Raw genomic sequence first — 26218 nt, 5'->3', positions numbered from 1 at the left:
TTGGTTCCTATGGAATCTAAATTCTGGAAAGATATGGAAGAAATTCATAGAAGTTTGTTATTTCTCTTCCATTTCTTTGTCAACTATATTTGATTTGAGTCTCCTTCATGTCATGCTATTAATATTAAGTTGCTTTTTGGGTCTTCCTTGTAGACTTTAATTCATCTCTAATGCTACCATGAGCCTGAGTAAATTGACTTAACATCCTCCAAATGTACTGGCTATCACAGAGTGGAACTTACTTCTCTCTTTCTCTCTCTCTCTCTCTCTCTCTCTCTCAAAAGCCTGGATCAATGAGATTGTTTCATAATACAAGTCACAGAAGCCAGGGAGGGGGAGGAAAACATTTATTTTAGGTATAAAGTTGCTATCTTTATTAAGATATTACTATTATTTACATATTTTAAAAATGGAAAGAAAAAAATGAAAGTACATGTTGGTGCCAAAAGTGGCATATTCACCAAATAAATGTCAGTACAAAAATAAGTTTTTAAGCTAAATGTTTTTAAAACAAATGTCATCGAAACAGTAAAAATAAATAAATAAACCTACAGCAACTACTGTGTTTAAATGCAAACACTATTATAGCAAAGTAGGCTTGGGGCATCAATATGACCAGAGCCTGCTGGAAAAAGGAGGATACCTCCTCCCACTAAAGAGCCAAAATAAAGCCATTACTAATATACTATAGTTATGTTCCTGGTTTACAGAAGTTCAGAGCATCTAAACTGTTAATTCCTGCTTAAGAAGCATTCTCATGAGATTTTCCCAACTGGAATTTCACAAGATTTCACTAGTGTTGAAGCCAGTGGCATCAAGTCTAAGATGTCAAATCCCAAAAGGCGGAGCCAAGCCCACTTGTGAAAATGCATACATTCATTGAAAAGAATATGTGCTCATGGGTCCTAGAGGTGTATCACTCACAAATGGCCCTCAAAGCTCTCCAAAATTACTAGGAGTACCCAGGGTGATCAAGGGTTAAAAAAACACAGAGCCTGTATGTAAACGTATTGTTTGTTTCACCTTAAATGGAATGCCATTCTAAAGTTTCATACAGTGGGGAAATAGGGACAAAAGGCAAATGAGAATCTACAGGAACTGACTCTATTGCTTTAAGGTCCTGTGCTAGGCAGTAGGCATGCTCCAGGTATCAGAGAGATTTCAACCGCAACTCCTGACATTTCATTCTAAGGTCAGATTCTTTCCTGGACTACTCTGCATTCAACTAGGCAGCGGCACATCCATCAGGCTATATGTGGTCCAAGGGGTAAGAGTTGTGGTATGCAAAATTCTTTGTCCTCCTTAACGTGGCATTACACCATTCAAAGGCTTCTTTTCCTCCACAGAAGCTCCAGTTCTTACTCAAGTTACATCATTTGTTTGTCTATCCATGTTAAAGAGACAACATGCCCAGGCTAACAAATATGGCCACATCAGCCAAGTAGTAAAATGTCCACGATGGAAGCTTAGCTTTAGCTTTACCATGTCCTGCTCATGCATCAAACTCCTACAGCATCTTGACAGGCTTTTTTACATTGAGTGGAGCGGGGAATAGTGGCTGATGAACTGACTGAAAAGTAAAGAACAGCCAGCTTTAAATCAGTGAAAAGTTTAGGATTACATGTTCCAACGCTTAAAAGCCACATCCTGGAGGATACCACGAAGAAAAGGATCAGGTACTGTGAGCAGCAGCTGGATTATGGTCATTGGTCATCAACCTTGGCCCTTTTGGCTTTCATTGAAAGAGGCTGCAAAGGAAATGAAAAAAAAAAAAGAAAATTAAAATATATGAAAAATATGCATATACTATATTGTGCATTTAATAGTTCACATGAAAATATTTTTCTTCCAATATACAAGTAGGTCATTGTCTTGCTGTTGTTCACTTTCTCCTTCAAACCTACATCTCAGAAGATGCTGTGAAAGAAAAACCAAGTCACCTGTTTGCAATATAGGACTTCTAATGAGGTTAACTATGATCTGGGACAATGATCCTCCCTCTGTGGTCCTGACTACATTTAGGCTTTGTCTCTAGGGTACGAAAATTATTATTGAGAAAGAACAGGCCTCTTTCCCCTTGGAACATTGTTTGCAGATAGGAGGCTCTAAGCAGACTGGCTATTAACATCTCATATTCCAAAGAAGGGCACAAGGAAAAGAAAACTACTCTTTAATGTTGTGTAAAGGAAAGATGCAGTCTCTCTTCACTTCAAAAATAATGAGGAAAAGAGAAAAACAGTAATGTTGATTAACAAGGAGGACAAATTCCATCAATACGCTTCTTTTTCTGAAACTTCATTACTGTAATAAAAAAACATTGTATATAAAAGGCACTTAACGTTTGTTGAAATGAAAAATGAAGGTAATATAATGACACAGTCAAGCCACATAGCAACAAAGTAGCCAGTAATAAGTAGTCTGGTCAATTAATTTCAGGTAACTAAGACTTATTCTCAACAATGTATTACAAACAGATTGTTACGGGGTAATTGTAAAGTATTTCTTAGCATAATCAGGCTGTAGCTAGAAGTCCAACTCTGAAGTTGCCTTTGGGTCCGGAAATAGAAAAAAGGATGGAAACAAATGGGTCCACCTCAGAGTCCAGCCCTTGGAGGAGAAGAGAGAGCAGATGATAGGCAAAACTGAAACCATCACTGGACAACTGGGAAAAGAAGCAAGGAGAGTTTGAATGATTAGTTAATTTGAACTTTTAACCTGTTTCCCTGTCATTTTCCATCAAACTTATAAAACTAGTTTTGATATAAGTAAAAGAACTGATTCAGTTTTAGTCTGTTAACAGTGATCTAAAGGCATTTTCAAATTTATACTGCTCTGAAGATTTCCCTAAGCCTAATTATTTGATCAAGAACTTTATAATTGTTTCAGTGTTTTTCAGAATTTTATCCTATTTCAAGTCAAAAGTTTTGAATACATTATCTCTCAAGGAGGCTTTATTTTTTTCTATCCACGCAAATTTTGGAAAAACATTTATTTATTTCTGGTAAGATCTCTGGTGGGCTGCCAGAGCTGCTATGGCTTCAACATGCCCTCAACCTAGTCCCTTGGCCCAGCCTCATTTTACACACCTGGCAGCTTGAAATATGAAAGAATTGGAGAGGTGGGGAAGAGAGAGAGACAGATATCAATAGTCTTTATCATGAATACCAACTGCCTGTAGGTCAATTCCGTGAGTTCACTATGGAAGGAGAGTTACATTTTTATATTTTTTTATTCTTGAATAGTGTACTTTTAATGTTAAATTATTAAAAGGCAGTTTTTAATTTGGATTTTACACAAATGCCCGATACATCTTTTTTAAAACTTTGAACCTGCTAGATTAAGCCAAATTTAATCTTGGCTCACAAAAATATTTGATTCTGAATCTATTCTGCTTACATACACCAGAGATATATTCAATAGTGCATTTTTATCAGGCCTCTTAAAAATATTTTAAACTGCCACTGATCTGGCTAGTTTCTAGACTGAAAATTTGTACTGGGAAATTTTGGGAAACAAGTAATCCTCAATTTACAAACTATCTGAAGTTTTTTGTAATTTGACAAGTATATCACACTACGGATGACAGACATGTCATCCATGAACAGATAAAAACTGATTATAAGATACACATAGGTGGCCTTGGTTAGTGATTTTGTGATTCTTGGGCTAAACAACTGCAGCATGCTCTATCCTCACAGACTTGATAAAGCTATCAGCCCTGATTACTAGTTGCATCTAAGCATACTTGACTGGACATACAGTATGTCAAATATTATATGATCTAAGTTCTAGCCAGCCTAGATCACATTCTCCTTGCAAACCAACTGTCACAATTAGTATCATCTGCAACAGCTTGGTGATTATTCCTGAAGTCCACCTGTAGGGACCTGGAAGTTACCAGATATTTCTATGAAAAGTCCTTGACTTTTAGGCCTATGAAACTGAGCATCCTCTGCACTATTTCAAAGAAGATATGCTAGTAAGTCACTTTAACTGCAATGGTTTGTTTCACATTTCAGTGAAATGTTTTTACAGTCTGTACTTGTTCCAAGTCAACATAATCATAAAGGGTATCATTTTTGAAATCACAAAAATAAACAATAACAGAAGATTGGACATTGCACAAAAGTACCATTCATTTAAACCCCACTTCCATTACAAGGTACTCTGCCTGGAGCGAATCATAAGAGCTCTGAGAAACAGAAAGAACAGAAAACCCAACCAACATTAGGAATGAAAAATGGACACTACTTGAACAATTAGGCATCCATCAATATCTAAAATGAATGTGAAGTATCCTGCCATTTACTCTGAATACAGTTACTCTCATAATTTGTAACAATCCTCTAGATTAACAAGACAGTATCTTATCTTTCCTTTGAGGATCTCTGAGCACATTACTGAATCAAAGTGAATTTGGGAAGTTCTCGTAAATTAATCATTAAGAAGTGTTCCTTGGGCCCACTTTCTTGTTCCATTTTTCAAAATTAAAACTTCTCAGGTGAAGTGAAAGTAGTAAGGTTTAAATAAAAACACTGTCAACAGAGTATGCTTCCCCTCCCACCACGCCCCCATTTAGTGAGCTCTGAATTCATACCGTTCCCTGCTGATAGAAATGAGGTGCCAATTCCAAAAGCCATGCAGATTCAATAGCAGTCACATCTCTCATGTAGTATTTTGAAGTCTGTATGACCTCATTGTAGACAACCCTGAATTGACAAAGATAGAACATATGGAATTCTTTACATTGGAAAATGATACTTCCAACCCACTTTTAGGAGGAATGGATAAACTGGATTATGATTTCTTGAACATGAACTACATTTTTATGCAATCCTTCTTACCTAGGAAGTCTTTATATCTCCCTCTATCAAAATCCTACCAACCCTTCAAGGTCCAGTTCCTTTTCCCCATCAAGGCTTCCTTGATCCTCAATCCCCCAAAACTTAGAATGCCTAGCACATAATCAGCACTTAATAAATTGACTGACATCAACAGATAGATCAAGAAAGATTAGGATTAGAATTAACATTGAGAAAAGACCTCAGATTTGGCAATTATGAGATTATGAATAACACTCAACAGTTTCTGCTGAGTGCTGAAGTTGGAGCCAGACTATTAAAAGGGTTGAGAATCAAGGGACAGATGTAGAGGCAGCAAGTGCTGAAGACTTTTTCAAAGAGTTCGGCTAAGAATGGAAGGAAAGGACAGAAGGATAATTGGAAGGGACGGTAAGGTCTAGTGAAGGTTTTTTTAAGAATGGGAGAGAATTGGGAATTTTTTAAAGTAGTAAGGAAGGAACCAGTTAATAGAGAGAGGTTGATGATTCAAGAGGAGGAATAATATTCTCTAGCAATCTGTTGGAGAAGATGGGAGGAGGTGGGATAAAGAACACATGTAGAGGGGTTGGCCTTGGCAAAGAGAATTATTTTACAGAGACTGAAAGGAAGAGAAAATATGAGATGATGACAAAGGGTTCCGATAGGAAGAGAATGGGAGAAAGTGAATGGTCCATTTTTTTCAACAAAATAAAAAGCAACATTCTCAACTGAAAGAAAACAGGGAGGAGGTGGTGTTGGGGACTTGGAGAAAGAAGAGAAGTTTTAGAATAGCTTCTGGGATGAGTGGATAAAGAATAAATGAGAGAAGAATAAAAGGGCTTCCTTGCTCCAGTGACAGCATAGATGAGTTTTGATAATGTGAATTTGTAATGCACTAAATCAGCAGTTCTGAGGCTTCCTCCAGCTTCATCGAGTAGTTCAGGAGTTGGAACACAAGAGGCTATTGGTAGGAGTAAATCCTGGTTGAGGTTTGACAAGAGAAAAATGGCAAAAAGATAAGGGAGTAAGGGATCCAAAATCAGAGGACAGTGCAAGGCTGAAATGGCTAATTCTTAGGTTGAGTTTAGAGAGGTAAGAAAGTAAAGTCAGAACAAGAGTAATGGACTGAGAAAGAAGTGAGGGATGGATGAAATGAAGGTCCTGAAAAGGATGAAGAAAAGGTATAGGAGGGGTGAAGCACAGGGAGAGGTGGAAGGATGGGAGGTTACAGTCAGAGAAGAAAATGTCAGTTTCTAATTAGGGAACTAATTAGGGAACTTGTGGGTGATGGTGAGATCTTAGTGTGTGACCATTCCTATGTATGGCTAACATAGAATTATGGAGAAGATCACAGGACATAAAGAGGTTGAGAAAACTGGAGGTTAAGGAATATGAAGGAATATCTACATGGATATTAAAATCCCTGAGTAAGATGGTAGTAGTTAAGGAGAGAGAAATAGGTACTGAACTCCCTGAGAAATCTGTTGGTTGTCAGCTGGGCCAGATTTGGCCTGGTACAGGTACCTCTGCTCTCCTCAACAGAGATACTTATAACTACTATAAGCCAAAGGTAACTTACCATCGAGGAGGTTTTTCTGCATAGAGTACTGAAGTGGGATGTATGTGCAATTCATGATCATCACGGATAGTCCTTAGAAATTTAAAAATAAATTAAGTCCAATCAATATTTAAAGTGTATAGGCAGATTTTCCTATAGACATGCTTTATACCTTCACGAAGAAAAGGGAATAAACTTCAAATATACACAAAGAAAATACTTTTCCCCACATCTCATTTTTTTTCTTCTTTTCTTTCCCTCCTTTTACCCCCAAAGACTAAACAACTGTAGGAAAGGAAAATAAAAAGCAGTATGTGCACAACTTTTTAAAATATCTGACATTAAATGCCTACTTTCTGTGTTCATCTTTATTGCCTTTTTGAGTGGACATAGTGCTGTACTTTCAATATTTCTTTATTCAGTGATAATGTCATAAAATATTACCTATAAGCTCCGGTGGAATGAAATTTAGCAGCATTAGCAAAGAATCCAGAGACAATACATTTTAGAACAGGATCTGGGTCACCTAAAGAAAGTTTAAAAAATACAACCTATAAATCAATCATCCATCAGATATTTTTACTTTATTCAGCTAATGTTTAATATATTACATTTTACAGGGTTAAAGAAAAACCTGATAATAGTACAAGTGCAACATAAAATCAAAAGAGATAAATATATTTATATACATTTCAAACATAAAACAAGTCACAAGGAAGCATCATAGAACACTGTATATAGATTAATAAAGAAATACAATTGCTTTTCAACATATTCTTCTCAAAACTTCAATCTGTAAACTGCCTTCCTCCAGTTACATGCTCTATATTTATGTCCCTGTTTCTTCTGATGGAGTCCCAAAGCATACCTAAAGAATAATCTTTTAGGCCTCCACTGTTAGCACACTGCAGCATACCCTGTAGATTTCCTGGGCCAGCTGCTGACAAACTATCTGGTATTTCTCAACTTTTGACAGTTCAAGCTGTTTGGAAGGCAGAACCTATGTACATTCAGTCAAGAGTAAAGTTAGAGAAAGATTTAGTCCCATTCTGACCTGTTTTCCTCAAGTTTTCCTCAAGTCATCTTCTGGCCTACACTCATACTACCCATTGGCTTTTCTCCAGCTTCCTATCTCCACAAACTGAAGGGATTTGAGATCATGGTGACTTTGTTAGCTGCAGGTCCAAAAGTAACACCATCAGTTGGAGGACAGAAGATAGGTATTTAACAGAGCTTCAAGATTCTAGTAAAAAATTCCATGAATAAAGTAAATGTCTCTCTTGTAGCTCAAGTAAACAATGAACTATATAATTTGATATGGCTAAATTTATTTAAATTGTACAACTTAATTTTTCAAACTCAACTGTTCAATTATACCTCTAGTGCCTGACAGTGCAGTCTTTTCCTTCTCTCATGAAAAGCCTTTATTTCTGAAATTTTCTTTTAAGGAGTTTTTCACTTTCTGATATCAAAGTTTGTAGAAAATAACATTATTTGAAATGATTAACTTTATTCTCTTCTTTGATTTCCTAATGCTAAAAAGTACATTCACTTTATATCATTTTGGCCTGCAAACTTTAAAATACTACATGAGAACAACTCTGATGATTACAATCTGTACATAAAAGTAAAAAGACCAGAGTAAAACTATCAGACCTTCCACACTGATCCCATGTGAAGTTTATCCATGCTTAGCATAAAATGGGGACTATGAAAGCAGAATCATCTCCCTTAGAATGGGAGGGTGAGGGAAGAAGGAACCAGTCCTCAAAAACAGGAGAGCATTAACAGCTTCAAAGACAGTTAATTTTTTTTATTCTCTATTCAGAAAAGTAATAAGCCTTTTAGAAACAAATATCTAGGGTTTTCTAATGTCTAAGTCTATATTAATTTTACCTTAAACATGGATACATACAATCATCATACAGGCTACAAAAAGTTATTTTTAAAAGCATACACATTATAAATAATAATTGGAACCAGGGCATTGTTCAACATTCACTAGAGGGGCTGGGTAAAGTTTAATATTCCATACAAATAGAAGCACAAGAAAATTGCCCCAACTTCACCTTTCTTCAACTGCACACACTTGCATCTATCAGTCCAAAAACAGTAACATACAATCAAGATTTCAAAGGTTCATGTCCATCACAAGGGGGTAATTTTCCTGTGTTTTTAGAATAACTGAACATTAATTTATGCATAATGAATATGAACTTGTTGCACATTAATAGTCAACTTTAGTCTCTTGATAACTTTATTTTATACATTTTACCAATTAGCCACTTAATATGCACTTAAACTCAGATGTATTCATTTTTCTTTCCAATCCTTGCCTTGCTACCAGAGCAAAAGTGCAAGGTTGAAGAGTGACATTTAAAGAATCCTATTGAGATTATCTAAAATCCCAATTATTTATCCATTCAAGCAGTCACTAAAAACATCAGACTAATGCACACTTGAATAAAACCTAAAGAAAAAAACTAAAAAAACTAAAAATTAAGTTTTGAAAAGGTTTAAGAAATAAAACTTCATTCTGCACTTTGCTGAATGAATGACAGTATTTTTCATGAGCATATAAAGATTTTCGAAAGCATCCATTTAACCTCCTCTTGTAGAAGTCATGTGAGAAAATGAAATTCATACCAACTGTTCTCTGAAGTGGATGTTAGTGTTAACTGTAATTTTTGTTAGTCATCAATTTTTCTTTGGAAATCTGTCTCTGAAATCATAATAAATATCCATGGGAAAATATAATTTCATACACAAAAGCTTACTGCATATTCAACTTGTCATTTATAACCACAGCTTGTAATATAAAATCACAGCTATAAGGATTCCATGCTGCTTTTTGAAAAAATCTGACCTTATAAAGAAGAGAAGTCAGCAGAGCAGAAAAAGAAAAGCCCTACTAGCATCTCTGACATTAATAACTGTGACCAGGGTGAGTCACCTAACCTCTTGAATTTGTTGTGAGGATCAAAAATGTGAAAACATTTTGTAAACCTTAAAGCACTAAAACTCTAATGATGTCAGTATTACTTACAAAGAAAAGTCCAAGACAAGACAAACAGAACACAGGAGGCCGAGTTCTGAACAAAGTTTCGCTCACTCCAGTCTATTCTTACCTTCACTAGATTTCTTCGGTATTTTAAACTTGACAAGAAGCTTTTTCAATTGCTCCCTTACAGTGGCAGCCCTCATGAGCCCCTTATAGTTAAGGAAATGCTCCTGACACCACTGTGAATTCCTACTGTGCTGCAAGACAAAAAAAAAAAAAAGGGAAGGGAATAGAGGGAGAAGGAGAAAGGGAGGGGGAGAAGAGAGCAGAGGAGAGGGAGAAAGAGGGAAAGAGAGAGAAAAGTAGACAGAGACAGAGATGAAGAGAGAAAGGGGAATAGATAACAGAGAGGAGGAAAAGGAATAGGAAGAGGAGGAAGAAGAGAAAATTGTTAAAAACAGGCAATAATACTCTCCATCTGGAATATATAAGGAAGATATTTTCTCTTCCCATGCTTGCTTATTTAATGTGTTGTTGTTCAGTCACTTCAATCATGTCCAACTCTTTGTGACCCCATTTGGGTTTTCTTGGCAAAAATACTGGAGTGGTTTGCCATTTCCTTCTCCAGTTCATTTTACAGATGAGGACATTGAGGCAAACAGGGTTAAGTGACTTGTCCAGGGTCACACAGTTAGTGATCTGAATTCAGGAAGATGAATCTTCCTGATTCTAGGTCCAGCACTCTACCCACTGTACCACCTAGCTGCCCCCTATTTAATGTACTAAAGACCTTATGATCTCATTTGGGGATTGGCCATTTTCTGACACTACTTTCCAAACTAGATGTTAACAATTACGCTCAAAATCTGGTTGTCCCTTCATCTACAAGATTAGGGCTCTCTTCACTTTGATGACCACTTATGGACAAAAAGAAACTTTATGAGTGGCAGAATTATTTTAAATGCTAGCTAACCCATGTGACCAAGCTGATTAACAAAATAAATCAAACATTTTTTCTTCATAAATTACTAACCTTAATGGAGTCTTCCTTAAAATAATAAATAGCATCTATCTAAAACCTTCAGCAAGCATAATATGTAATGGGGACAAGCTAGAAGCATTTCCAATAAGCTTGGGGGTGAAACAAGGATGTCCATTATCACCACTGTTATTCCACATCGTACTGGAAACGTTAGCTTTAGCAATAAGAGAAGAAAAAGACATTGAAGGCATTAGAATAGGCAAAGAGGAAACAAAGCTATCACTCTTTGCAGATGACATGATGTTATACTTACAGAATCCCAGAGAATTAAGTAAAAAACTACTTGAAATAATAAATAACTTTAGCAAAGTTGCAGGCTATAAAATAAACCCACATAAATCATCGGCATTTCTATAGATTACCAACAAAGCCCAACAGCAAGAGATAGAAAGAGAAATTCCATTTAAACTTACTGTAAACATTATAAAATATTTAGGAGTCTATTTCCCAAAACAAACCCAGGAACTCTATGAACACAATTACAAAACACTTTTCACGCAAATAAAATCAGATCTAAATAATTGGAAAAACATGAGTTGCTCATGGGTAGGCCAAGCTAATATAATAAAAATGACAATTCTACCTAAGCTAACTTACTTATTCAGTGCCATACCAGTCAAACTACCAAAAAATTATTTTATAGAGTTAGAAAAAATAATAACAAGATTCACTTGGAAGAACAAAAGGTCCAGAATATCAAGAGAACTAATGAAAATAAATGCAGGGGAAGGTGGCCTAGCCATTCCAGATCTTAAATTGTATTATAAAGCAGCAATCAACAAAACTGCTTGGTACTGGCTAAGAAATAGAGTGGTGGATAAGTGGAATAGGTTAAGTATGCAAGACACAGTAGTCAATGACTATAGGAATATATTATTTTGTTGCAGCCACTGCAGTGGTGAGCATGAGACCAGCTCGGTGCTCAGTAACCCGGAGACGCATGGATGAGGCGGAAGACAAGAAGATGGCAGAAGCTCCTGTTTATTGTTAGCTGGGTGTGACCTTTATAGCCCTCAAGGCACCTTGGGATCCTGTGATCAGAGCCCTACAGCCAATCAGTAGATCCCATCATTGCATGCAGGCCTCGTGTCAGGGTTGTGCACAGGATGTGCACGGGAATGCTTAGCCATTCAGAGGAGAGCCGAACCAGCCGTGATTGCTGCGTGTCCACAGAGGAGAGGTCCGTTAAGACTTCCTTGCTTTCACACAACAGACTGTGACCCTCAACTTCCTGCTTAGAAGTCAGGACTCCGATAGGCAGGGCGCAGCCCCGTGACAATTCCTGTGACATTATTTGATAAACCCAAAGACCCCAGCTTCTGGGATAAGAACCTACTCTTTGAAAAAAACTGCTGAGAAAACAGGAAAAGGGTATGGCAGAAACTAGGCATAGACCAAAATCTCACACCATATACCAAAATAAAGTCAAAATGGGTACAGGAGTTAGATATAAAGGCTGATACTATAAGCAAACTGAGAGAGCAAGGAATAGTTTACCTGTCAGATCTATGGAGAACAGAAGAATTCATTACCAAACAGGAGATAGAGAACATTACAGAAAGCAAAAAGATAATTTTGATTACATTAAATCGAAAAGTTTTTGCACAAACAAAGCCAATGTAACTAAGATTAGAAGGAAGGTAGAAAATTGGGAAAGAATTTTTACAACCAGTCTCTCTAATAAGGACCTCATTTCTAAAATATATAGAGAATTAAGTCAAATTTATAAGAATACAAGTCATTCCCCAATTGATAAGTGGTCAAAGGATATGAACAGACAGTTCTCAGATGAAGAAATTAAAGCCATCTATAGTCACATGAAAAAATGCTCTAAATCACCATTGATTAGAGAAATGCAAATCAAAACAACTCTGAGGTACCACATCACACCTATCAGAATGGCCAACATGACAAAACAGGAAAATGATAAATGTTGGAGAAGATGTGGGAAAATTGGAACACTATTGCATTGTTGGTGGAGTTGTGAAATGATCCAACCATTTCGGAGAGCAATTTGGAACTATGCCCAAAGAGCTATAAAAATGTGCATACTCTTTGACCCAGCAATAGCACTTCTAGGGCTATATCCCAAAGAGATCACACAAATGGGAAAAGGACCTACGTGTACAAAAATATTCATAGCAGCTCTTTTTGTGGTGGCAAAGAATTGGAAATTGAGGGGATGCCCATCAATTGGGGAATGGCTGAGCAAGTTGTGGTATATGAATGGGATGGAATACTATCGTGCTATAAGAAATGATGAACAGGCTGACTTCAGAAAAACCTGGAAAGACTTGTATGGTCTGATGCTAAGTGAAGTGAGCAGAACCAAGAGAACGTTGTACACAATAACAGCCACGTTGTGTGATGACTAACATTGATAAACTTAACCCTTCCTGGCAATACAAGGATCTAAGACATCTCCAGAGGCCTTGTGATGGAAAATGCTATCCACACCCAAAGAAAGAACTATGGAAGCCGAATTGTTATTTTTTTCTCTTCTGTTGAGTTTTGTTTCCTCTTTCTGATGGTTCTTCCTATTGGTTCTAATTTTTACTTACAACATCACTAACGTGAAAATATATTTAATAGGAATGTAAATGTATAGCCTATATCAGATTGTGTGCCGTCTTGGGGAGGGTGGTGGGAAGGAAGGGGGAGAAAAATTTTAAACTCAAAAGTATATGGAAGTGATTGTTGATAAATCAAAATAGATTAATAAAAAAAAACAAAAAAAAAAATTACTAACCTTATTAGATGTTTATTATCACTCCATTTGGGACTCTAAACTACATTTGCTCCCTTGCCTCTTCATCTCACCAGTTTTATGGAGACAGTAATCAAAGTACAGTGAACTTAAATTACTGTTTCACCCAAAAATGATCATTTTCCCTTTAAACAACTACTTTAAAACTTTTGTGCAGCCTTAAAACAACATTTTTGCCCAAGGATGCATCTCTGAAATTACACTGTAAATTAATGGGGAAATGATTTAACTCATGAAAATTCAATTTGTGTAGACGTTTTCAATATATTATAAAATAATATACCTAACTGGGCAAAATGTGCTACACTTGTAGTTATATTCCACTGGTAGATAAGAAGCTATGGATAGTAGCTTAAGCTATGAAATGTAGGATCCTTTTTTGGACACAAACTTTACTGAAAATTTTGATGTGTAAAATTTTATCCATTAGATTTAAAAATATGATTTTTTTTCCCTCAAAGTCTTTACTGGATCACCTTCTCTAAATATGCAGTGACATTTAATTTTAATATTTCATCTTTTCTAAAGCTGCATTCTAGAAATTGTTTTTAAATCCATAAAATCTTAGCCCCTATTTTTTCCTTTATTACTCCTTACATAATAGAAGACAATAGAAGACAAGAAATGATTTTAGTGGAAGGAACACTGGACTTGGAGTCAGAGGACGTGGATTTTTATCCTTGTTCTACTTAGGCAAGCCCATTCCCTTGGTGAGGTCTCAATTTCCTCATTTATAACATGAGAAGATTGAACTAAATGATCTCAGAAGTCCCTTCCATATCTACATCCAGACTCAGAAATTTAAGTCATCTCTTTTAGATAGCCTAACCTTTTTAGCAGGTTAAATGAATTATAATGTTAACTTGAATTCAGCCATATTTACAACATATAATAAATATAATTCAAAACTGATAAGATTTATGTGTACTCATGGATCCTTGCACTAGCATAATCCTTACGTTTGTTTAAGTTTTATAAGTTCTCTAGGTTTTAATGAGAACAACTGATGTGTGAAAATTTCCTGGATAGTCTCGCTATACCAAACTTGAAAGCTTTAGTCTTGAAATACAATTGACTCATCCACACACTCATGCAGAACAGAAGGTGACTAACAGTCTTAATGGGTATTTAGAGTCATTTCACTAGACTAGTGGCAAGACCAGATTAAGAGGACTCAGAATCCTGTAGAACGCTGAACAGTTAGCCTACTAAAACTCATTCATGTCTAAAGCTAATGATTCTCCTGCTTTATCCAACAATATAATTAGTAAACTGAACCAAAGAGGCCAATAACCAGATTATGGAGATATTCCTAAGAAAACAAATATGAAAAAGAGTTGGTAGCTTCATCATTATCTTCATAAAACTTCATCTTCAGGGACTTATGTTCACCTAAGCAAAAATAATACATTAAGTATTTCAACTAGCTTACTTTGATAAAAGCTTCATATACATTAAGCATAGTAAGATGGTCACCCTCCTCCACAGCAAATTTTCGGTGTTCCCGCATCTGAAAGAAGAAAAATATTTTAAATCTTTATGTAATTATTAACTATAATGTAGTTATTACTCACCTACCACCTTGATTTCTATGTTTTCTCTTTTAGAGAAGCAACATCAAACCTCCTCCCTCCCCCTAGGGCTCCATCCTTGCTCTCTTATTTATATTTCCATACACCAAGACCGTAGGCAATGTCACCTATTCCCAGAGATTCAATTACCACGGACATGCAGACACTATCAAAATCTACTTGTCCTACCCAGAGTTCATCTCTGCCATCTAGTCCAATATAGCACTGAATTTCTACCCTCTTTAGCTGTTTTTAAGTGTTGCTATTAGTTACCTTGGCCCAAAGCTCTGACTATACTTAATTCTTTGCAATCATACTAAGGCTTTCCATCTCTCTAAGGATAGTGTCTAAGAATTCAATTCTTTGTTTCAAAGGGGTTTGGGGTTGTTTTTTTTTAAACCAAAATACCTTGGACTATCTCTCTTCTCAGATCACTTTACTGGCTTCCTTCACTCCTCTCAGACAAGTTTGCTCAGTATTCCACCTTGTCCAATTGTCTCATTTATAAGAAAGCAGTGAGGTAAGATTTTGTTGCATATGGTACTATACTAGGCTCTTTCTACTAACAGTGTTCCTGCCCTCTAGGAGGGCATAAATAAATGGAGTTGTCAAGCTAAGGTTTAGGAAGTGATGATGGGATAACTCACATTTATACGGCAATTTAAGGTTTGCAAATCACTTTTTTACCAACAACTGTGTGAGGTAGGTAGTGTAAGAATTCATTATCCCCATTTTACAGACGAGGAAACTAAGACTCTGAGGCTTCTTCAAGCCTCGCCCAACATCACACAGATGCAATGAATAATCATAGGATCTTGAGGCAAGAGGTATCAATGCAATGGTCAAAGTGATTTCCAGATAAGGCAACAATGTCAAAAGTAATGTATATTGAGCAAAGGAGTTTAATGAGAAAGTTTAAAAAGAACAAGTGATAGAGGACATGTCTGTGACAACATAGATAAAAAGCACTGTCCAAAAGACTGTGAAGGAAGTGGTGGCAGGATTTGGTAATAAAAGTAGAAATGTGCAGTGATGGGCAGAAATGAGGGGAAGATTATTTTAAGGCTGAAAGGTTGTGATAATAAAACAATGATTATGCCTAGTGATGGAAAAAATGGGCCGGAAATAGAAAGATGTGCTTTCTCTTCAATAACTTTTGATGATGTAATCAATACTGAACAAGTTGGCTGAAATGCATTTAGAATTAATGTAAAAGTTAGTCTTACAGCTTGAGTTTTCTGATTTGGTGGAATTACAAAGACATTCTGAATCTGCATCATGGCTGCAATGCTCAAAATCTCCTGCGAACAGCCAAAGTTTCCTGTAAGACAAGTAGCAGGCCTGACTTATGGCATGAAATTGCTCAAAGAATACTTGGTCAAATATTTTGGTTATAGTGTTAACTCATTAAGTTACAAATTGCTATTGTACCAGAAGTATGACACTAGAAGCAAAAACGCTTACAATACTTAATGCATTATTTGTGACCTAGAGTTAAAGTAGGCATTAAGAAATGCATAGAATTTCATTATAACACAACATGAAGGTTCTGAAAAGAAAGCAGCTAGACTATTAACCAAGTAGGAGAGATCTAGGCTGTATGTATTCACCTTTACTTGGTGTTGTTTCCCTCTAGCTCCCAAGCTCTCTCCCTGCTACCAGTGGGGATACTCTATAGCCTGGACTGTAGGACAAGGAGGAAGAAAAAAGGCAGGGAACACATGGATTTTGCCACTTTTGTTGTTCCTGTGTTCTCTGACTACTAGTTTCTGTTTTGAAACATCCACCCTTCAAGTAGAGACTCACTCAAAATCACAGAATATTAAAAGCTGGAAATGACTTTAGAGATTACTTAGTCAAACCTCATTAACAAGTGAGGAAACTAAGGCCCAGAGGGGTGAAATGACTTACTCAAGGTCACAGTGTGAGTAAGTGGCAGAGCTGGAACTCAACTCCAGGCATTTCAACTCTGAGCCCAGTGTTCTCTCCACTATGCACTTTCTCCCCTACCTAGCCAAGTCCTCCAAAGCTATACAAGCCAGTCACATGCACTCCACAGGACCAGAAAATCACCCCCACTATCTGGAAAACTGCTGTACCATGGGGGCAAAGTCTGTGGAAAACAGAACAGAAGTTGAGAGGAGCATTGAAAGGGGAAAAAATGAATGGTATATTGATGGGGTCCCTTCTCAACTTTTATCAGCTTCACAAACCTCAGCCATTTGCCTCAGAAATGACAAATGGTTGGGACGGCTCTAGTTATGCCACACTTAATCTTGCTTCCCAATACACAGCATGTTAAGAGGAAGGGTCTGTCAGTTGTCCGAAGAAACAAAATATATTTAATTAACCTCTCACTGTACTCAGACCTATGTCTTCAGGATTTGAGAATTATGTTAGAGAAGTGTGCGTGTTATTAAGAAGAAGAAGAAATGCCTTCCTCTATCAGGGAGTAAAAAAAAATAGTTTACAGTCAGAAAAATTCCTCTCAAAGTCTTCCTTTACAGAAGGATAAAACTTTTAGCTAACCCTTCATTTTCCTATCAGCTGTTCTGCTTGGTTTTGATTCCATGAACATCATGACCCTATACTATGTACATTCTTCCCTGCCCCTTTTCAGCTTCCTTTTGTGTATTTTTCCCCCCATTAGACTGTAAGCTCCTTGAGGGCAAAGACTATCTTTTTTTCGTATACGTACTTATGCACTTAGTACAATGCTAGGCACATAGTAGGTACTTAATAAATGTTTATTGACTATTGACTAAAAATGTTCACATTACAATGTTTTTTAATCACATTAATTTTTGCCTATAAAATTAAAAAATCTGTAAAGAGAGACTAAGTGCTCTCTCATCTGACTGGTACATAGCCTCATGCAATTTCCAAGATTGGGACTAGAAGAGATATTTCCCAAATCACTCAAGTTTAGGCTAAACACCTCTTAGTAATATGAATGTGATTTCTTACCTGACATTCTATGTCACAATTGAGAATTCCTTAATTCTCAAGTCTACAATATTATATGGGGGTAGAAAAATTTCTTTCATAAACTAAAATCAATGATAACTATTTGTATATTTCTACCTGATTCTAGCAGCATCTTTGCAAACATGGGATTCAAAGGAAACTCTGCTATTCTCATGCCGAGAGGTTCAGTTAGGTGACAGTGTTTGTCCAGACCTGCCAAAAGAATGGAATTATAAATTAATGAGTAAGGGTTGCTGTTTTGAAAAAAGTAGAGAAAACAACAGTTATGGAATACACTGAACACAGAGTACTATTAAATGTGGAAGGGATGTTTGCTGAATTGAAGGCTGGGATTATTCATTTATAACCTTGGAGATTATTTTTATAAAGAATATTGCATGAGAATTATATCCTACATATGTGCCATCAGTGAAAGGAAATAATGACCTTTCCCTTCAGACTAGATAACTACCTGTCAGGCATAATACAGAAGGAATTCCTTTTCATGTGTGAACTCAATTAGGTGCTCATAAAGGTCCCTTCTAACCCCAAAATTCTGTGATTTTACAAGTAGGTATATTTCAATGTATACTCTAAGCAATCATAAAAATAAAACAAGAATAACTTGGACCTTAGGGCTGCTGAAGTGAAATAGAAAAGGATTTAAAATGTCCAAAACCTCTGACCCAGAAATTTCACTACTAGGCATACACTCAAAGGAGGTCACCAACAAAAAGAAAGATTCTATATGTGCCAAAGTATTTCTAACAGTACTTTTTATGGTAACAATGAAAAGGAAACAAAGTAGATGCCCATCAACTGTGGAATGGTTAAACTGATTATGATACATGAAAGTAATGAATATTACTACTGTACATACTCTGTATGATGAATACAGAAAGGCATAAGCATATTAAAACTTATATGAACAGATGCAGAGTGAAGCAAGTAGATCCAGGAAAACAATATATGTAACGATTACAACAATGTAAATGGAAAGAACAACCATTACAAAACAATCAAAATTCAACGATGCAAAATTTAAAAAAAAAAAAAAGCTTGGCCCCAAATTAGAAATATGAGAAGACACCTCTTCTTCCAACTTCCTACTCATTGTGTGATCTTCTACATGCCACTTAACCCCTATAGACAGTTTCCTTATATGTAAAATGAGAGAAGTGACTAAGAGTTCTTTGAAAGTCTTTCTATCTTAAAATTCTATCCTTCTAATTATAAAAAGGAAGCCTTTCATTATCTCCTTTAATTTTATGATTTCCCTCTGCTGATTATTTCACACTTATCCTACATATAGCTTAATTATACATACTTGTTTGCATGTTGTATCCTCTATTAGACTGTAAGCTACTTGAGGGCAAGGACTGTCTTTTGCCTTTCTTTGTATCCCTAACACTTAGCACACTGCTTGGCACATAGTACGGTGCTTGATAAATGTTTTTGACCAACTAAAAACACATTCTTCAATGTAGGAAAGTCTACAGAAAAACAGGAATACTAATATTGTTGGAGCGATGAACTGGTCCAGTCATTCTGGAAAGCAATTTGGAATTGTGCTAAGAAATAGAATAAATGAATGAATGAGTGAAAAAGCATTTACTAAGTGCTTACTATATGCCAGGTACTTTGCTAAAATACGGGGGATATAAATACAAAAGTGAGACAGTTCTCTCTATCAATGAACCCAAACTGTAATTGAGAGAAATAATACACATAGAAAGGTTCAGTCACAGGGTAGAAGGCAATGCCTCCGGGTTTGGAGGGCACAGCAGCAGAGCAAAGGGTAAGGCCAGGTAGTTCTATCCTACTGCAAGTATTATAAATGGTGACTCCCTGCTCAGCAAAGTGGTATAAATGGTCACGTCTATCCTAGAGGAAAGTGAGAGAAACAGCTTGGAGAGGCTCAGACCACAATTAATAAAAATCAGGGACTGGGACAGAGGGTCAGAAAGAAGTAAGGGTTTGTGGGGTTAGGAATAAGAGGTCACAGTCCCTCTGGGAAGGAAAAATGGAAGGGGGCAATGGATGAGAGATTGGATTGAAGGGCCCTTTGCAGTAAGAACTTTACTGGACCTTCTGGCACTAAATGGGAATTGGGGAATGGGGACTGAGGATGGGAAGAAAAAGGGCTCTGGTCCTGCTAGTTGGGATTTAGGTGGCAAATCTGTCAAGGACTAAAGTGCCTTAAATAATAATACCCTTTAACAGAGACATCCCACTACTATGTGAGGAAGTCAAAAACAGAAAGGTCACATACTACCAAAACATTCATCGCAGAACTTTCTGAAGTGATTAAGAACTGGGGAAAAAAGTTGATGCCCATCATCTGAGAAAACAGTTAAACAAATTATAGTATGGTTGTGAATATGTGCTATTAAAAAAAGATAAACCTGAAGAATTCAGAGAAGCATGAAAAGAACTGATGTAAAACTGAAGTCAAGTAAAATGAGGAAAACAATACACACAATGACTACAAAAATGTAAATGGAAAGAACATTAAAAATGAAACTGAGTACTGCAATTATAATGACCATGAAAAAATGTACTTCATTCAAAGTATATGCTGAGGCCAACTAGAACTAGCTCATAAAAACTGATTGTTAAACTTTCAGAGAGAGCATTTACACCTCAGAAATCAGTGAATGCTATTTATCAGGGCTTCATTTATTACTTTGTCCATTGTCTAGACTAAGAAAGTGATGGAGAAAATGTTAATAATATGAATTAAATTTAAAAGTATGTCATGGGTAAGTTTTTTTTTTTCCGGAATGCCAGCTATTAAACACTTGTCAGCACACCCATACCTGCCTCTTTTTTTTTGCAGAAGGAGAAAACTATAAGTGAAGGCATTGTACATATCATCAGAGTCAGCTCATGTGTCAGTTTATTTTGCCAAATTTTTCCCCTTTTACTTTTTAATCCTGTTATAAGAAATGGTTTTCTTGTGAGTTGATGAGAGAGATACATATTTGAAAATGAAGGTGATGTAAAAATAAAAAATATCAATATAGATATTAAAAAGCACAATTTTTAAAAATTAAAATAGAAATGATTGTTCAAATATATGCCAATTAGATAGTTAACAGATAACTAAGAGTTATTAATACATAACTGCATGTACCACACAAATTATCCCAAAGTCAGACTTGAAAAAACGTTAATGTCTGTGTTTACTTTTGGGGTAGAATTAAACCTAATTTGACTGTCAAAAATCCAGCTGAAACTTGCAAAGCTAAGCATTTCGAAAATTCTATTTTGATTTAAAGCCAGAGAAACCTAGAATAAAATACGTGACAAACAGTAAGTAAGGAACCATAAATTGTCACTTGCCATGGAGCAAATGTAAGATGATTACAAATAGGAATTCTTTGGTTATTAATTGACTGGTTTACATCCTGTTTTGGTCTACTACCAAAGTAAATATGAAACTGAATCACTATACAATGGATGGATGCTTACAGACTAGTAAACAACGACAATTCAGACAAAACTCTAATGTGATTAATCTCATTCATGCTGGTAAAAGTGGCCTGCTTAAAAGGAAAACATTAAGTATTCAGGATCAAACAAGATTAAATAATGAACTCTCCTAATGGTTTCTATCCTACTGTCTTGAGAGTATTAAAAAAAATCTGTCCCCTGCAAACCCCAAACAACTCAACCCTTGAATTTAAAGATTTAAAAAGTGTTTAAAACCAATCAAAAGGTTTTTTTCCTACCTTAAACTTTGACTAGCTGGATGAATGAGCAAATTCAATAACTTTCAGAGAGGAAATGAAGTTTCCAAATAAAGGAAAAATGTAAAGAGTGTTTCTTTACACAGTACTTATTAAACCCAGACAATGCAAGAAATATTAGCACAGTGCTGTGCACATAATGGCCACTTAAAAATAGTTATTCAAGGGGGGGTTGGAGCCAAGATGGCAGAGTAAAAGCAATGACTTGCTTGAGCTCTCCCCCAAACCCCTCCAAATACCTATAAAAAATAGTTCTAAACAAATTCTAAAGCAACAGAACCCATAAAAAAACAGAGTGAAACAAATTTCCAGTCCAAGACAACCTGGGTGGTTGATCGGAAAGGTATATCGCGCCGAGTGGGGAGAGGAACCCAGTTGGGCGTGGGCGCGCAGGCTGCAGCGAACCTGGAGCAGGCCTCAGAGGATTGAATGGCAGGCAGCTGTGGTGGTTTCCAGACTTCTCAACCCACGAACGCCAAAGACAACTTAGAAGGTCAGTGGGAAAAGTCTGTGTCTGTGGTGGTGAGAGAAAAGCGCAGTGTGGTCCTAGCCCCAGTCCCCAAGCCCAGTGCCAGGGTGGTGGGCTGCCTCCTGAGCTTCCGGCCCATGGACTGAGGGGGAATCGGGTGGCTGATCAGAGAGGAATTGCAGGGATCTCTTTGCTCTTGCTTTGCCTGTGCTTGGATCTGGGTCACAATTCTGGGTGGTGGTCCTAGGGCAAGGAGGAGTGCTGGCATGGTGGAGCTTGTAGTGGCAGTGGAGAGGAAATCCTCCTCACAGTTCCAAGACAGAAAAGAGTGCTTGTGGTCACTCATAGACCAAAGCACAGGCCAGGAAAGGAGTAAACACCTCACCCTTAATCATAGCACGTTGTAAGAACTGAAAATTTTCAGGTCCCTAGAAGTATCTCTGAACACAGCTGCACAAAACCCCCAAAGCTTGGGACAGTACATTCTCCACACTGGAAGCAGACTCCTTAACAAAGAGTTTATAACTCAAGTAATTGGGTGGGATCATGAGCAAGCAGCACAAAAAGAATTAGAACACAGAATCTTTCTTTGGTAACAAAGAAGATCAAAACATACAACCAGAAGAAAACAACACAGTCAAAGCTCCTACATCCAAGGCCTCCAACAAAAATATGAATTGGTCCCAGGTCACAGAAGAGCTCAAAAAGGATTTTCAGAAGCAAGTAAGAGAAGTAGAGGAAAAACTGAGAGTTCTGCAAGAAAATCATGAAAAACAAGTCAACAGCTTGCTAAAGGAGACTCAAAAAAATACTGAAGAAAATAACACCTTAAAAAATAGCCTAATCCAAATGGCAAAAGAGGTCCAAAAAGCCAATGAGGAGAAGAATGCCCTAAAAACCAAAATTGGCCAAATGGAAAAGGAAGTCCAAAAGCTTACTGAAGAAAATACTTCCTTAAAAATTAGAATAGAGCAATTGGAAGCTAGTGACTTTATGAGAAATCAAGACACTGTAAAACAAATCCAAAAGAATGAAAAATTAGAAAACAATGTGAAATATCTCATTGGAAAAACAACTGACCTGGAAAATAGATCTAGGAGAGAGAATTTAAAAATTATTGGACTATCTGAAAGCCACGATCAAAAAAAGAGCCTAGACATCATCTTTCAAGAAATTATCAAGGAAAACTGCCCTGATATTTTAGAACCAGAGGGCAAAATAGAAATTGAAAGAATCCACCGATCACCTCCTGAAAGAAATCCCCAAAGGAAAACTCCTAGGAATATCGCAGCCAAATTCCAGAGTTCCCAGGTCAAGGAGAAAACATTGCAAGCAGCCAGAAAGAAACAATTCAAGTATTATGGAAACACAATCAGGATAACACAAGATTTAGCAGCTTCTACATTAAGGGACCGGAGGGCATGCAATATAATATTTTGGAGGGCAAAGGAGATAGGATTACAACCAAGAATCACCTACCCAGCAAAACTGAGTATAATCCTGCAGGAGAAAAAAATGGTCATTCAGTGAAATAGGGGACTTTCAAGCATTCTTGATAAAAAGACCAGAGCTGAATAGAAAATCTGACTTTCAGATACAAGACTCAAGAGAAGCATAAAGAAGTAAACAGGAAAGAGAAATCATAAGAGACATCTTAAGGTTGAACTGTTTACATTCCTATATGGAAAGATGATATTTGTAACTCATGAGACCTTTGTCAGTACTAGGGTAGTTGGAGGGTAAAAATTATATGTATGTATATACATAGAGAGATAGATAGATGGTGAGTTGAAAATGAAGGGGTGATATCTAGAGAATAAAATTAAGGGGTGAGAAAGGATTATATTGGAAAAAAAGAGAAAGGGAGAGGTAGAATGGGGTAAATTATCTCACATAAAACAGACAAGAAAAGGCTTTTATAGTGGAGGGGAAACAGGGGAAGGTGAGAGGGAATGAGTGAATCTTATTCTCATAGGATTTGGCTTAAGGAGGGAATAACATACACACTCAATTGGGTATGGAAATCTATCTTACTCTACAGGAAATTAGGGGGAGAAGGGCACAAGAGAGCAGGGGGATGATAGAGGGGATGGCATATTGAGGGAGGGGATAATTAGAAACAAACACTTCTGAGGAGGGATAGGGTCAAAAGCGAGAATAGAATAAATAGAGGGCAGGATAGGACGAAGGGAAATATACTTAGTTTTTCACAACATGACTACCATGGAAGTGTTTTGCATGACTACACATGCATAACCTGTACCGAGATGCTTGCCTTTTCAATGAGGGTGGGTAGGGAGGGAGGAAGGGAGAAAATTTGGAACCCTAAGTTTTAAAAACACATGTTAAAAAAAATGTTTTCACATGCAACTGGGAAATAAGAAATACAGGAAACGGGGTATAGAAATCTAATCTGCCCTATATGAAAACAGAAGGGGAAGGGAATAAGAGAAGGGGGGGGTGAGATAGAAGGGAGGGCAGGTTAGGGGAAGGGGTATACAGAATGCATGCCATCTTGGGGCAGGGGAAGGGATGAGATGGGGAGAAAATTTGGAACTCAAAATCTTGTGGAAGTGAATGTTGAAAACTAAAAATAAATAAAAATTTAAAAAATCTTATCATAAAAAAATGGTTATTCAAAAGAAGTGAACCTTTAAAATAATTTCCTGCATTTCATAAGTTTATTAGCTATTGCATAAGAAATGCTTCTTACATTTTTCTTTCATTTATGAACTTTGATAAATGAAAGTTAACGAATTCTCTATAGCTAGAAAAGTAAAGAAACAATGACAACTTTATCCTATAATAATTAATATTAATGCTTAAAACAAATCAAAATATGGTTTTAAAGTTCAATATAATCCTGTATAATATAATTCCTTGGAACCAGAGCCAATCGGTGTATTTTCTCCTACTTTAAATTCAGACTGTGCCTTTCTCTCTGTTCTGAGATAAATATCCTCTAGAAAAACCTAACCTCTTGTCTGTTCTGTCTAAATGGCTTGATTTTGCATGACTCTTCTTAACAATTTATACCTGTGCTGATATACTTTGTAAAATCTTTATACACAGTATGACATCAAATATTATCAAAAAGATCATGACAATTTCTTCTTTTTCACAAAATGTGTATTTCCATGTAATAGTTTTCCAATAAGGACATGGTTGTAGAAGAAACTAGTATTTCATGATCTAGGTAGCTTAAAGAAACAAAATATAGCCTATAAAAGGGACATTCTCATTTTTTGGCAGTATACTTGGATTCTCTGAAAGATTCACAGTTTCATCAGTGTGGATACTCCTTCCACTGATGTGGATCAAACACCCTCCATAATTTCTCATCCTGTAAATTTTTGTCTGTTTTTCCATGTATCCTCTATGAAGGCTCAAATCCTTCTTCCTATTCTTTTAATATTCCAAAGAATAACAGTGTACTACCTGAATTAGCCTACTGTCTACTTATAAGGCTATCATAAGTAAAACCACAATAAGAGAAAAATATGCTCACCTCCCAAAGCATAGAGTAGCTCCAAAGCCTGGACCATAGACTGTGCTGGAGGAGGCTGCCAAAAAAACATTTAAGTTTAAATTAAACTCTTCTGGGACCACTGTTGTGAAACTGTGAAGATTTCCTCCCTGAATTCCTACGTATTCTGTACAATTTAGCCATATCACTAAAATAAAGCACACTGAAGCTCTCCATCCCACATGAATAGGGACCAATCAGATGATGTCCAAGCACAGACATTTATATCCTTTTTTCTGAGAGGATTAGTATACAGTTCTGATTTTGAGGAAAGTGTTAACTTTAATTCAGTTTCTACTTTCTGATTCTGTCTAGTCTCTTCATATCACTTGGTTTCTTAAAATTCTCTATTTTTGTTTTACAGTCACATTAAAAAAAAAGCAAAGGAAAAAAGGACAAGGTCAAAAAGTAGCAAAACTTTGAGTCAGTCTAGAATGAGACAGAATGAAGCATTTTCTTGGCTTCTTTGTTGTTTGTTCATTTGTTTGGTTCTACGCAAAAAGTCTTGGGTAAGATGTTACCCTTTTTTTCATGTTTGTTTCTTTTTAATGTTGGATCTTAAATTCACAATTCTAAAGATTTTTTTAATTTAATGTAAAAGTAGTCACAAGAACAACATCACAACTTTATATTTGCAAACACTTTCACAAAACACTTTCTATATGCCCTTATTTCATCTAGGCCTCACAGTATTTCTAAAAAGGTAGGGTGAAAACAAGTATTATTATACTCATTTGACAAAAAA

At 36.4% G+C, this 26218-nt stretch overlaps 1 protein-coding gene across 1 annotated transcript in view; it reads right to left on the bottom strand.

The window, feature by feature from the left end:
* Window positions 1–411: 411 nt before the first annotated feature.
* DHX35 (DEAH-box helicase 35) overlaps window positions 412–26218 on the bottom strand; it is a 64654-nt gene continuing 38847 nt past the window's right edge. Inside the window, exons 14-22 of the mRNA XM_027867334.1 lie at window positions 25456–25510; window positions 17844–17939; window positions 15986–16080; window positions 14621–14698; window positions 9507–9636; window positions 6823–6904; window positions 6400–6471; window positions 4598–4709; window positions 412–1748 (exon numbers count right to left, since the gene is read on the bottom strand). Coding sequence (XP_027723135.1) covers window positions 1704–1748; window positions 4598–4709; window positions 6400–6471; window positions 6823–6904; window positions 9507–9636; window positions 14621–14698; window positions 15986–16080; window positions 17844–17939; window positions 25456–25510 — 765 coding nt within the window. The 3' untranslated portion in view covers window positions 412–1703. The remainder of the gene's footprint in view (window positions 1749–4597; window positions 4710–6399; window positions 6472–6822; window positions 6905–9506; window positions 9637–14620; window positions 14699–15985; window positions 16081–17843; window positions 17940–25455; window positions 25511–26218) is intronic.

The sequence above is a fragment of the Vombatus ursinus genome, unplaced genomic scaffold, assembly GCF_900497805.2.
Source record: "Vombatus ursinus unplaced genomic scaffold, bare-nosed wombat genome assembly UNPS02014785.1, whole genome shotgun sequence".
Lineage (NCBI taxonomy): Eukaryota > Metazoa > Chordata > Mammalia > Diprotodontia > Vombatidae > Vombatus > Vombatus ursinus.
This window is presented reverse-complemented; position numbering and strand designations above follow the sequence as displayed.